At 38.1% G+C, this 14,706-nt stretch overlaps 1 protein-coding gene across 1 annotated transcript in view; it reads right to left on the bottom strand.

The window, feature by feature from the left end:
• LOC126194994 (protein unc-80 homolog) overlaps positions 1–14,706 on the bottom strand; it is a 1,036,886-nt gene that overhangs the window by 46,516 nt on the left and 975,664 nt on the right. The window contains exon 61 of the mRNA XM_049933411.1: positions 3,266–3,379. Coding sequence (XP_049789368.1) covers positions 3,266–3,379 — 114 coding nt within the window. The remainder of the gene's footprint in view (positions 1–3,265; positions 3,380–14,706) is intronic.

The raw sequence follows: 14,706 nt of genomic DNA, 5'->3' as shown, positions 1-14,706 counted from the left end.
GGCAGCTGTGCCTGCACCTGGCAGCTTCCACCTTGAGCCTACCATTACTGGGGAGCTCACTCAGTACAATTTTAGATGCCAGATAGACAAGTCAACAACCATAGGTCCAGTGATGCCAAATCAGGTACTCCATGTAGTAGGACACTGTCCACCACCAGCACCAATGACTCCCAGCAGTGAACCAGAGAAAGGAATGCCAGCACTAGTCAGCTGCAGCGTTATGATGATGCCCCCTCTGCAAGGGAGGACACAGCACAACCACAGACACAAGCTGACATTGAGAAACACACTGAATCCATTTCTGGCTTGCACATGCACCCCTCCTTTCTGTCAGTGTGACAATCCTGTCAGCAATAGGGACACTTTCAATACGAAGTGCCAGTTAAGCAAGTGGGGAGGGTCGCTATATCTGTGCCTCGGACAGTAAGGTTGACTGTCTTTGGAACACACTTCCACAGACTTTACTTGCAGCTGACAAGAGGAGACCATGAGCAATCATGTGGGCATGGCCTCTGGCATCATGCAGGGAATAAAACTGGCTGCATTTTCAGCATGAAAACGTGTCATATCATGCTAGGCTCTAGTGTCTACCTCACTTATGCTGCAAATATGTGACCAGGCTGCTTACTGGATCTCACTTGGATAACTATTTGGGCTGTCAATACACAGATGCTGATGGATCTGTCTGGCTGTAGTCTATCTGCATTCTTCTCATGGCATGTGTCTACATTTTTACAACTGAGCATAGACTTGTATTTGAACTGTCAAGTGATAATTGTAAATCCATCCTTATTGTGTATTAAAGGTTGTTTGCTATAGTTTAGCAGGTGTACTATTGCCCTAACTTGATGCATTTGTGATAAAAGATCACACCGTACATTGTAATCAAACTAAGTTGCACAAGTGATAAGTAAAGGATGACAGTTGTTGTAGCTGTATGTGCCAATGTACAGGAAAGTTTATCACTTTTTCTAGCCTCACTGCCCACATTAGCCACAAGTTACTGATTATTTCAATGAACTGTGCAGTCCAGGTTACTGATATCAGAGCAAGATGCAGCACGCATTTATGAGTAAACACCACTACTTGCAATTTGTGAGATGATATTGTAAATCCATTTTTTATGAACTAACTAATACAGCAAGATGATCTTGACTATGCAGAGAGATTCCACTGTGTATAGACCTGCACGTTGGACTACTATAAAGGTAATAGTAGAGAAGTTTCAATGTCAGTAGTAATATGTTACATAATATTGGGCTGGGAACTGCCTACTGAAGAAAGTCTCTACACATTCTGATCTGGGTCCTACTATCTCATTGCTCAAAAAGTTATGCCCAGTGAGTATGAAGCAGCCCATAGAGACATGTAATGAAGAAATCACTACTCCAGTAGCACACAATCTTCAGTGTTAATTAAGGGCCTTGTCCAACGTAATATGCAGTTATGATATTGGTGCCACATGTATGTAGCCACTATATCACTTGCTAATAATGTGTGACTGTCATCTGCATCTACATCCATACTCTACAAGCCACTTCATGGTGTGCAGCCGAGGGTACCTATACCACTTCCCCCAATTTCCTGTTCTGACTGTGAATTCAAGGGAAGAACAGTTATGGATAAGCATACACTCTCAGAACTTTAATCGTGAACCACATCGTGATGCAGAACACCTCCCTTGCAGCATCTCCCATTGGCACTGACTGACACTAAATGAACCAGTAACAAAATGTACTGCTCTTCTTTGGATCTTCTATATTTTCTCTATCAACCCTATCTAGTATGGATCCCACAATGATAATAATATTTAACTATACATCAAAAAAGGGTTTTGTAAGCTACCTCCATTATGAGGAGACTAAGCTTCCTGAATATTCTTTCACTGAATCTCAGTCTGACAACTGCCTTAACTGTGATTAGTTTTAAGTGTTCGTTCCACTTCAAATCACTTCTTATACTTACTTCTAGATATAATGGATGTCACTGCTTCCAGTGATTGTACTGAAAATGAGTAATCTAATGATAATGCGATTTTCTGCCTATTTATGCACAATGTGTTACATTTGTTTATGTTGAGGCCCAATTATCACTCCCTGCATCACCAACCGATTATCAGCAGGTCTTCCTGCATTACACAAAAATTTTCTTGTGTTGCGGCTCCTCTGTATATAACAGCATCTTCTGTGAAAAGCTTTGTGAAACTTCCAATATTTTGTACACTAGTATTTTTTTCATTAGACAGCAGAACAGAACTGTATCGAATGCACTGCTCGATGTGGGCTCCAGTATATACTGTTTTCAGGGTCCTGTGTAGAAACAGGGTGAGCTGGGTTTCACACAATCATCGTTTTCTACAGAGGAGATTTTTGGTCTCCAGAAATGTCATAATATGTGAGCATAAAACATGTTACCAAATTCTACAACAGAGTCATGCCAGAGATATAGGTCTATAATTTCTTCGGTCTGCTTCATCTCCCTTCTTGGAAATGGAAATGACCTGCACTTTCCACCCATCACTAGGAACACTTCATATTGCTTTCACATCAAGTCCAGTGGGCTTTCCTCTGTTGAAAGATTTCAGTTGCTTTTCTATCCTATGGTCACTTATATTGGTCATTATGAAGTTTGTGTGATGATTTAAAGGAGAAACCACAGTACAGTACTGCTCTGTGAAACAGTTTTGGAAGAAGACATTTAATATTCCAAAATGCATTTTCCACTGTTTGAAAAATAAAAGTGATAATCATACAGGCAAATTAAGGTATTAGAAGACAGTATGTCTAAATAAAAGAAGGGACAAAGCACAAAAGTATACTTTCATTGTTTTATAAACGATTTCATGCATAAGAGAGATATAGGAATGTAACAATATTATGAGAAGGAAAGTTGCTACACACCATACAGCAGAATGCTGAGTCACAGACAGGCACAACAAAAGGACTCTCACAATTATAGATTTTGGCCATTAAGATCTACGTTAGCAATAGACAGACATAGGCACATGCACACACACTCACGCAAATGCAACTCGCACACAAGAGTCAGAGGTATAGGAGCTACTTTGTATGTATTTCATGATGCCTAGAAATATATTTATTCTTATGAGAATAAAATTTTAACAAAACAATATGGAATAGCACACCGAGTAAAAAAGTAAGTAAGTTATAAGCTGATAATGACATTAGAAACATCTAAGTGTTGTGGCGTGAAGCAGATAATGAGGGTTGGTCAATGGTACATTTTAGAAGTAACTGCTTTGTACCTGCTGGTGTCTTTCCTCCATGAGAACCTGATGATGTAGTATCAGCAGCTGTAGCAGCATCATTTAATTCTGCCCTTGTAGTTGAATCACCAGCACTCACACTAGACACTGAGCCTGCCACATAACATGCAACATCAAAAGCAACATATACAGCAGCAAAATATATTACACCAAAACCATACCATGTTAAAAAACACACACACACACACACACACACACACACACACACACACACACACACACACACACGCACACTGGTTGATAAAATACAGAAACTGGAATTTACATTATTAAAGTTATTATTTATATTGTTAGTGACAGAGAAAAAGCTTTTGGAAATCACGCATGTAATAAGCAGTAACATAATTTTACCCACAACAAATGAGAGTTGAGGATCAATATGATTCATACTGCCATGTCAGGTAAAAACAGGAAGTGAAATTAAAACCACAGAATGGAACCATAGAAAAGTGAACGAGCCATCAATTGATAACATTACAAATAAAGGCTGTTTTTACAGACAAAAAAGTGCAGTCAGGGCAATTGTACAACACTGTTAATGTTGAAAGCTATTTTTTTTAAAACACTGCAGTGATAAACTGACCTCATTTGATTTTATTGTCATTGTGATACCTCAGTACTGATGAATAGCATTTCGACAACACATTTATTGACAGTGGCTCACCAATACCATTGCCTCCTAGATCTCCCAACTTGAACAAATTAATTTTTTTTTTCTGTAGGCAAATTTAAAAGCTTTGGTGTATCACGGCTCTGTTGATAGAGTCAGCGAACCCCAGGAATGCATTTGGGTGGTTGTTAATGCATCCAGAACAAGCCTGGAATTTTTTAAAGTGTATGGGCATCAGTGAGAAGACGTGCTGAAGCCTGCCTTGACATGAACAGTGGCCATGTGGAATGCTTGCTGCAATGTCTTTGTCCTCAAGTGGAATCTTGGATATTCTTCTTATAAGGGGTTTGCATAATCAGTCATAATATGCCACATCAGTAAAATCACTGATTTCTAGACCTATGTCCTGTACTTGTACCGTTTGTTTATACCTTGTGTAGGTACCTATAAGGTTTACCTGTATAGAAAAATAAAACGTTTTAATGCATACAGATGCCAGTTGAATGTGCCTAAGATATATTAACTCATATTATGCTGCATTAATGTAATCTCAGAGGGTGATGGAAAATTTAAAACAATGTAATTTTAGATTTTTTACATCATCTTACTTGTTTTAATGCTTGTAACATAGCTCTTCTGTTCTTGTCCATCATGATGTATGGGCATATCTTATTCTATATCTGACTAACAAATAAAAAGTGAATAGTTAATGGCAGAAAATTATTTTATTTCTACAGGTTTCAAATACACTTGTTACCCTCTATGCCCATCAAGAACCAATAAGTCAACTGTAGGATGCATGGAATAATCTTCAAGAAGGCGACTGCCACATCGTCATTGGCATCGTTGTACTACAAGAGAGAAAGGGTAATTATTATGAATAGGAAAAAAAAGAAACTTTCAAAGTTCATTCTTCTTACTTCGTGTTACAGAAGATAGAAAGCAGTACCTATCGTCATGTCCTGCTTTGTGCTTGTGTAAAGGAGAAAGCTTTTGACAGGCATTGTTGACTGTGATGTTGTCACACCTCTCTCTCTCACCAAATTAAATGCATTTTTATACAACAGCAACTGATCCTTGCACGGTGCCATAGAGAGAAAGAATCAAGTTATTGTTTAAATGTTATATAATTGTATATTTTGTAATCTTTCATTATGTTAACCGCCGCTGTCTTTCTTTTGTTTCATGGTTGGAATGTTGTTGCCATCGTAACGGAGGAGAGGCAGACACAAGGTATGCATAAACAAGAGGGGATTAACTAGAGCACTGATATTGAGAAGACCAAAATGAGCAACTTGAAGGTAGGAAAATTTATGACATATTGCTTGCATGCCTGCACTTAGTAGCACCTCTTCCAAGAGGAGTATAACACCTTTTCCAACTGATATTCTGATTTGAAGCATTTTTTAAAAAAAGTAGACACTTATGTTAAGAAATTTTTTTGATGTTGAGAAGTATGTGCATTCAGTTAGGTTATACTAACAAGGTGTTGTAATATATGTCAGAGATGCACTACAGATAAGTTGTGATGCGGTATCATCACAATTTTGAAAAGGACGTTTTATCTCACAATTTTCAGTTGTTTAACTGTTTTATTGAAAGAAGCAAAAATGAGAAAATCAGATAGATCCATTGTTGGTAGTCAATTAGCAAATATGCAGACACAAGATTTCAACGATGACAGAATTGAAAATGTCAGTCGTCATGATGACAGCCAACTATACCTTTTACATGCTATGGACACAGACAACAAGCAATGTTGTGATCTGTGATGCTACCATAATTAAAGTAGACAAAACAGCTCAGTTTTCACTGGGAAGCATTTTCTCCTGCGGTGAGAGTGAAAGGTGTGAGAGCGCAGATTCGTTAAATTATTCTTTTCCTGTGACATAGACTCCCAATAACTAAACAAAACATGGTGGGCACACTTGGTACACCGAATATGATGCAGTTAATACAAGAGATAATGAGATACTCTTATGTGAAATTCGGTACACAAGCACATCAATGATTTAGAAAATGATCTTAAGGAACAAAATCAAATGTTTGACAAATTTGCTGAACAAACACAAAATTTTAACTCCCTTAAAAATGAACAAAAGCAAACATTTTATGGTCTTAAATTTCAATTGACACAGCAGTTCAATGACCCTCATCAGAATTTACATACTGACCTGTCCAATGAATTTACATTGTAAAGTCATAAGCATCAGAAAAGATATTAAAGCAGAGCTGCTTACTGACTTATTCCAGGATATGAATAACATGAATCAAAGAGTGCCATTGGAAGACAAGGAACATGAACAATTGGCAGGTAAGTTAAAAGGCGTGAGTGATGTACAAACTAAAATGCAACAGACACAATCGCAAATTATGTAAGAATTTGGACACCCTCACAGGTGTGTATGATGTAGTGGTATGCGCAAGTGAATATTCCATGCAAGATCATCTTTGGCTCAGCCTATGATCGATGTTTATGCTTTGTTTTTCCTGGTACATTAGTCTGTTGTTTTTTTAACTTTGTTACTTGGATGCAATTTTGTGTTACATGTTATTTTTAAAACTGATAAAGTGAATTTTGGTAACATGCGACAGCTGGCAACCCTGACATGAGATATGATGGGCACAAGCATTAAATTCAACACACGTTTGCGCCCTGTGCCATGCCGTGTTGCATAAAGTACATCTGTGTAACTGCATCAAGCATCTTCCATGCTCCATACTGGCTGTGACGTGCGTCTGTAGCCTACTGATTTTGCATATTACTACAATGGTAGATCAAGTTTCTGTGTCAGTTGCACATGCACCTGCTGGTGCAATGATAAACCTTATTCCAGTAAAACCACCGCCTTTGAGGCAGTAAAATCCTAGGCAGTGGTCTGCACAGTTGAAATGCCAACTTGCCCTAGTGCAAGTCACTGCTTACCATACTTACCATACAAAATATAGTTATCTTATGGCAGTACTCAGTGAAGAAATGGCACTGGAAGTGGAAGATGTTCTGTCATCACCATCTAACATGGACTGATACCCAGCAATTAAGAAAGCCCTAATCACACAACTTTTGCAGTTTGAGGCGAAGAGACTGGAAAAACTACTTCATACTGAAGGGTTGGGCGACTGCACGCCATTGCTGGTGCAGTGCCGATTATGAATATTGTCAAGCAATGCAGTAAGCGATGAAATTCTGTGAAGCATTTGCCTATCACTCCTGCTGCCTGATGTGCAAAAGATTTTAACTGTGTGTGCCAGTGATCTAGATGCACTAATGCAAATTGCCAATAGAATATGTGAGCTGTATTCATCGTGTGTGTTGCAGTGGTTAGGACACAATCACAAACAAGACGGCAACTTTGCTATGCTACAAGCTCAGATCACCCCGAACTTACCAACCAAGTTGCCACATTCGAACTCAGAACAACAGTCACCAATCTTGTCACTATTGCTCACCCAGGAAACACAGCCATCCATCTTTGGCTATGAAAATATGTTTATACCACCACTGACTTGCGTCCGAGGCATGGAAGTGTATCCCACCTTATGAGTAGGGAAACACAACAGGAGCTCAGTAATAGTGACCACTGATGCTCCAAATGGCAGCCATTGACTGTTATCACAGATAGAAGTACAAAATTACAGTGATTAGTAGACATGGAAGCAGATGTATCAGTCTATCCGTTCGTCCATCTGCCATCTTGTAAGCATGATAGTTACCACCTCTTTGTGGCCAGTGGCTCCACAATAGCTACAAATGGTCGTACCATGTTAGTGTTAAACCCAGGCCTATGACACAGGCTTGAGTGGCAGTTTGTTGTGGCAAACATCACACATCTTATTCTGGGAGCAGATTTTCTATCATTTGTTGGACTTGTACCCAACCTCTGGCACCAATACCTGCTGGACACTAGCACTAACTTATCCAGCAGAGGGCTAGTTCGTTATGTGGAAGATGCTGGTGACAGACTGATAACTGAAGATTCTCCATTTATCGAACATATGAAACAGTTCCCCGAGATCATGTGTCAAGCTTTCGTGCTAGCTCCTGTGCAGCGCTCAACAGTGCACTACTTTCTGACCATGCCTGAGCTACTTCTTCATGCTCGACTATGTCATTTACCACCACAGAAACTGAAACTGGTAAAACAGAAATTTGCATCTATGCTCGCACAGAGGATCCATCAAGTAGTAGTTGGGTATCCCCCTCCATATAGTACCAGAAAAGGCTAACTGATGATATCCTTGTGGAGACTATCGACAGCTAAATGCAAGAATGATTCCAGACTAGTCTCCTATATCACACACTGAGGATTTCCCATCCAGTATAAAAGGTAAGAGCATATCTCTACAATGGACTTCATTAGAGCTTTTACCAGATACCCTTAGCACCAGATGACATTCCCAAGACATCTGTATGCACATCTTTAGGGTTGTTTGAGTTCACCTGCATTCCTTTTGGGATATGTATTGCTGCTCAGACAGTCTAAAGATTTATGGATGAGGTTACACACGACTTGGATTATTGCTATGTATATATAGACAATGTTTTGGTCATCTCATGATCAGGTGCTGAGCATCTGTCACACCTACGATGACTCAGTGTTTAAAAAGCCCACTCATACAGACCTGTATCTGCAAGCTACTATTTGCCACCATCCAGCACAAATGAAGGGCATTCTAAGAACATTAATCCAACAAGCTCACACCATCTTAGATGCCAATAATCTGCAAACATAACGGGACCACTTGCTAACTGCATTTCAGACCAATGGATATTTGTCCCAGCAAGTGCAGATTGCGCTACTCATGTACAAATGACAAGACAAACAAGAGGATGATGCTTTCAAAAGAACTGCTTATTTACTATATATTGGAAATATTTCAGCCAGAACTGGCAGAATATTAAGAAGACATAAAGTTAAAGCATTTTTTGTCCTCCTTCTAAAACCTCGGCACTGCTGGGATTTGTTAAACACAACTTAGAGTTGTGCAAGGCCATAATTAACAGAATTCTGTGCAATTGTGGCAAATCTTACATAGGACAAATGACATGCACAATGCAGAAACAGATCATAGAAGATCAATGGGATACTCGCCTCCTCAAAGCCAATAAGTCTGCTTTTGCCAAAAATTGGATTTTCACTGGTCACGTGATGAAATATGACCAAACAAAAATTGCGGCCCATACATTAAACTTTTGGAGCTCCATCATCAATGAATCAGTGAAAATATGACTGTCTGAGTCCCTTATTAACCAAGACAGTGGTTTCCAGCTAAAGTTTGCATGGAACCCTGTCACAGAAAAATTTCGTGTGCTGCACATGTTGTTTGCCATGTGAAGACAATCAATCTGATATCGATGAAGCCAGTTTTCACCATGGAGGGTGCACAGCACAGCACACAGACTTGCAGACAAACAGCACATATCCAACACCACCTGGACACACCACACCTGTGCCAGCAGGGTCTTAATAAAATTTGCATCAGCAATCAGTGCAAATTATTGATTTGCTAGTTGTTGTGTTAAGGAGTGCATAGTTGGGGGCATTGACCTTCCTTGCGAAGTGTACCCCTCATCCAGAATTCCTAAGTCACAGTTGCAGAACATACAGATAAAAATTATAGAACACATTGTAAGATTACAGTACCCTTGCTTGTTTGAATGTAATATAATTGCTGACGCCAACTATATTTAGTAGCAGACTCAGCAAACAAAGGATAGTTCGTGTCTAACTTTGGTGACCCCTGGGTGGGCTCCAATGAAAGGCTGTTCCACATTTAATTTAGTGGCATACAGTATTAGCAATGAATGTGTGTTATTAGTAGAAATCCACACAGCATAAATGTAGCTTTTTGTGACCAATGAAGTATGCCAAATCATCACGGAAAATAATATCTAGAGTCATCAAAGAGAATATGTTACACATAGCAACAACTGCTTCAGGGTCCTGAAATCAATGTATTTGGTGCAGTCTGAGAAGTCAATACACCAATATGATGAATGCCGCAGCTACTTGCAACAGTAGTGCTTTGTGTAGAATTGGATGCAACATTGTTTAGGAGAGGATAGGAAAAGCACTACAAACTGTGTTAACAACTTTAATTTGTGAAGAGAACTTTTAAATCATGTATAGACGTCAGTTGCAATTCATGGTGACTATACTGAAGATTATTACAGTGGCTGGTACAGAGCAAAATGGTAGTGGTATTGTTACTGCAGAAGAACAGTTAATACAGAACAGAATTTTGTCTTCAAATTTCCATTCATTTTGAAACAGAAGATAATGGTATCTGCAATTTAAATTCACCAATGCACAGTTTGACACTAGAAGTCGGTCAGAAATGATTTAATGTTGCAGATACTGCAAGAAACTAAAAACTCTCATCAAAAAATCAAAGAAATTCATCAGGAAATGAGTCAAGAAATTAAAAACTCTCTTCAGGAAATTAAAAGAGACATATGGGTCAGTTACAATAAATTATTGGGTGCAGATGGTAGTCTGCGAATGGAGCTTAATAGTACATTTGATCAAGAACATGATGAATTTTGAGATGAATTTCAGATCAAACATGGACTCAAAACTGAAATTCAAGATTTTAAGATCCAGATTGATGAACAATGAGTGAAGAACATAGAGGGTATATACGGGAAGAGGTAATGCACTGATAAGTGTAATGGATCATAACAATGTTAATGTGCCTCAAGTGATTGTAGACAATGAGATGTGTGCATGAAATTATCAATAATATGATTCCAAACAAGGTATCTGTGCTGCACCCTTTGTCAGTCAGTTCAAGCATGCATTTTTAAAACATTATATAGTACAGACTAAGACAGATAACTGCATCAGTCATATGAAAGACGAAGCTTATATCTGAGGTATCAGAATAATCAAAAATTATTACTCATACAGAGAATTTAAAACACATACTTAAATAAATTTTGTTTCCCAGAAAAATTATATATGATATGTCCTCCGACATAGTTCAATTTTCTATAAACACATTGCATCTGTTGCCTTTACCCATACAATTAAAAAAAATTGTTTGCTATATCATGTCATACAAAACTTTTTTTATGATAATAACTCTTGTTCAGTAAACACTCACTGTATTACTATGTCTAAACATTATTCTACTTTCAATCATCTCTCTAACTGTAGGCATGAATATGCCTCAGTTGATTCACATAGTACCTAATCTCATTCCTGTAAATATTTGTATTTGTTATTTCAAGTTCATTTTGTCAACTTTGCACTTTTAATGAGTCACTGCAACATAGAGGCAGCAATTCACTATTTACATAACATTATAATACAGTAGGCTGCCAATGTACAGCTTATTTGCTATCTTGTGATACTCTTATTTAAAACAAGTTCTTTACTAGTACAGTATATTGGTTTTGTATGACATTTTATTATTTTTATGTAACTTATCTCATTTTATAGCCACACTTATGTACACTCTTGCACTCAGAACCAGGTCATAATAGAACATGTACAGTAATTACAGTGGAACTTTGATTTTTACATTCTCCAAATTTATATTTTTCGCGATTCTATACCATAAATTCATAGACCCTGTGAAAAACCTTGAGATCAATGGTAAAAATTCCCTGATTTTAATTTCTTCCTGGTAAGGTTTACCTCAATTCTAAGTTCTTACTTGACATCTTGCTTGAATTCATCCTGTTTGCTTCCTTTGACTTTTGATGTGACTGAATGAGTTATAAGTGGCACAGACAGATGGTTTGCATCATGGTTGGTGGTGGAGTTAAGGGAATATTTTAGGTCATTGTGGAGAGGAGAGATGTGAGAAGGGAAATGCTCATGTAATCCACGATTAGTGTTGCCACTGCAACTTGCAACATATAACTTCACCACACAATTATGATACAACTACTGCTAGGTTGCAACAGTAATGGAAAAACAAGGCAATTGACACAAAGTGTTCTGGACTGAGCAAATATGTGATGAAGGGTCCCGGCCACTATCTCTTCTTGTGCCACTTATAACTCAGGCTCATCTTTTTGCATGTATTTCTGATGTACTGTATTCAACAACATTATCAATGATAAACCTTTTAAATTCAAACACTTAGTCTCGATGATTATGCTGCTCATAACTGAGGAAACTTCACCCATTTCCAGCTAGTGAATTCCTGTTGACTAGTGACTTGCTAAGTCCCCAAACAGCTAATGCAGCCACCACACCACACTAAGACATGTAAAATGAGCTTGCATGCTGGACGTGTGCAGAGGGGAGTGGCCCTTCTGCAATGGGAGTGCAGGTAGGGGTGAAAGCATTTTGTGAAGTGCAGAAAATATGCTTTTCATGCAGATGGTGTGCTATGAGAGATGTCACACAGTAGCAGAACAAGGGTTTTCTGAAAGCACATTTTAAAGACTTTTGTGTTCAAATCTGACATGGTACAGCTGCAACAACCACAAATACGACATGTCTATACTTGGCACCACAAAGACCACACACTGTAGATCATATAGATTGGCAGCAGTGATACAGGGCATGAAGCAAAACTGTAGCATCTGAGCTTTGTTTTAAATTTACATTTTACACATTGTAAAGAAATTCACTGAGCCAACTTCTAATAAGCTTGTAATGTCAATTGGGGAAGTAAACTCATTTTTTCACATCTCTGTTTCTCTCATCAGGCCTAAAATAACACTTTAATGGTGGTGAGCATATGAAGTGTGGCTCCTACGAAAAGCATTAAACAATAACAGCAATGCTAACAAAGTATGTCATTAAGCAAATGTCTGCATTTATGCTTATATTTAACCACTTAGCTTATGTGACATTTTTGGTTTAATTCAAAATGTTCATAAATTTTTGCTTTTTTCTGGGTGAGCACAATGGATGATCTCTCAAAAACGCATGTTTTGAACATATAATTTGAGATCATAGCATGTCGTAAAACAGCTCAATTACCTTGTACCCAGATATCAATTTCAACTGTTTGATGAGTTCTTACTTTCTGTTACATATCTGTGATTTTTTTAAGAACTGATGAAATTCATACCACAATTTATTGTATAAACATTGAATTGTACATTTAATTTCCTCCACTCAGACACTCACACACCTGTTTATATGAGTAGACCTGATATATGAGTAGATGTCAGTATGTCAGTTGTTATAGTAATTACTTCTTGACTGCTGGAGTAATTAATTAAGCCTCATTAATCAATAGTCAATGAGTAACAAACAAATTATCCATGCTTCATTTCCTGAATATTTAATTTTTTATATTTTTTAAATCCTAATTACAAGTCATCATTTCATTTTGAATATAAAAAGTTTTAATTTTGGTGGAGATGTATAAGGATACAGTACCCTTGCATGTTTGAATGTAATAAAATTGCTGATGCCAACAATGCTTAGTAGCAGGCTTGGCAAAGAGAGAGTAGTTTGCGTCTGACTTCGGTAAGCCAATTGTGAGCTCAAACAAAAGACTGTTCCATGATTGATTCAGTGGCACACAGTATTAGCAACAAATATGCACTTTTGAAGCGTCTGCAAGTGTGTAGAATGCATGCATATATAAATAGTGTTTCATTTTCACTTAACTGGATGTTCATAATTTATCAGTAGAAATCCTTGCAACATACAGGGTGAAGCAAAATTCATGCACTCAGGCTTCGCAGCATGACTCCTCAAATGCCAGGGAAAAAAAAGTCTCTCACAAAATTTTGACTGGCAAGTACATCCGGCAGAAAAGGATGTTAATGAGTGGCAATATGACAACACTGTCAGCACATGTATGGTAATGGCCTCTGTCAGCACATATTAGTCATGATGTACAGTTAATGCAGTGGATGGTTCGATTCTGGGTTGAGGCATATGTTTTTTATTTGGTAAACGTAGTCCAGATGATATGGTATATGGCATCTTAATCATCAACAGCGATTGCAGTGGGTGTCTAGAAAACATTGGCACTTACATACTACAATTGTAGAAATGGAAGATTGATCAGCTTTGAAAGAAGCTCTTTCCAGGTTGTGGGTGGGAATTTATTTGCACCACTTCATCTACTAGATGCAAAATCCGTTTTCTTTGTACCCTCCTCCAATGATCCCATAGATGAGTACCAATTATTATTTTTGCCTTGTTACCAGTAGAACTAGTAACGTGATTTGCAAATAAAGTCCAAATTCGGTTACTCTTTGTAAGTGTTATCACAATGGTCCCACTAATTATACCTTTCAACATTGAATCTGGTAACCACATGCTGTTTAGTACATATCTCAATGCATTATTATTATTTTTCTTTCCTGTCTCAGATGTTATGTCTGATTAAAAATGGAAAGTGATGCGGACCTTGATCAAGCGTGACTTCCTTTTAACTGTACGGTATACGAGGTGTGGCTAGAAAAAAACCAGACTAGTACTGGTGAAACAATAAAACGAATGCAATAAGGCTGAAAGTCGCGTGGCCTGTCACGTGACTCTCGCTCCGCCTACTGCTCGAGTTTCATCTGCCTCCTGCACTCAGTCTGCCCGTGGCGTCTGTTTTAAGTAGTTGACGTTTTGTCTGTGCGTCGGAAAATGTTGAGTGTACAGAAAGAACAGCGTGTTAACATCAAATTTTGTTTCAAACTAGGAAAATCTGCAAGTGAAACGTTTGTAATGCTACAACAAGTGTACGGCGATGATTGTTTATCGCGAACACAAGTGTTTGAGTGGTTTAAACGATTTAAAGATGGCTGCGAAGACACCAGTGATGACACTCGCACTGGCAGACCATTGTCAGCAAAAACTGATGCAAACATTGAAAAAATCGGTAAACTTGTTCC

Source organism: Schistocerca nitens, chromosome 7, assembly GCF_023898315.1.
Source record: "Schistocerca nitens isolate TAMUIC-IGC-003100 chromosome 7, iqSchNite1.1, whole genome shotgun sequence".
Taxonomy (NCBI): domain Eukaryota; kingdom Metazoa; phylum Arthropoda; class Insecta; order Orthoptera; family Acrididae; genus Schistocerca; species Schistocerca nitens.
This window is presented reverse-complemented; position numbering and strand designations above follow the sequence as displayed.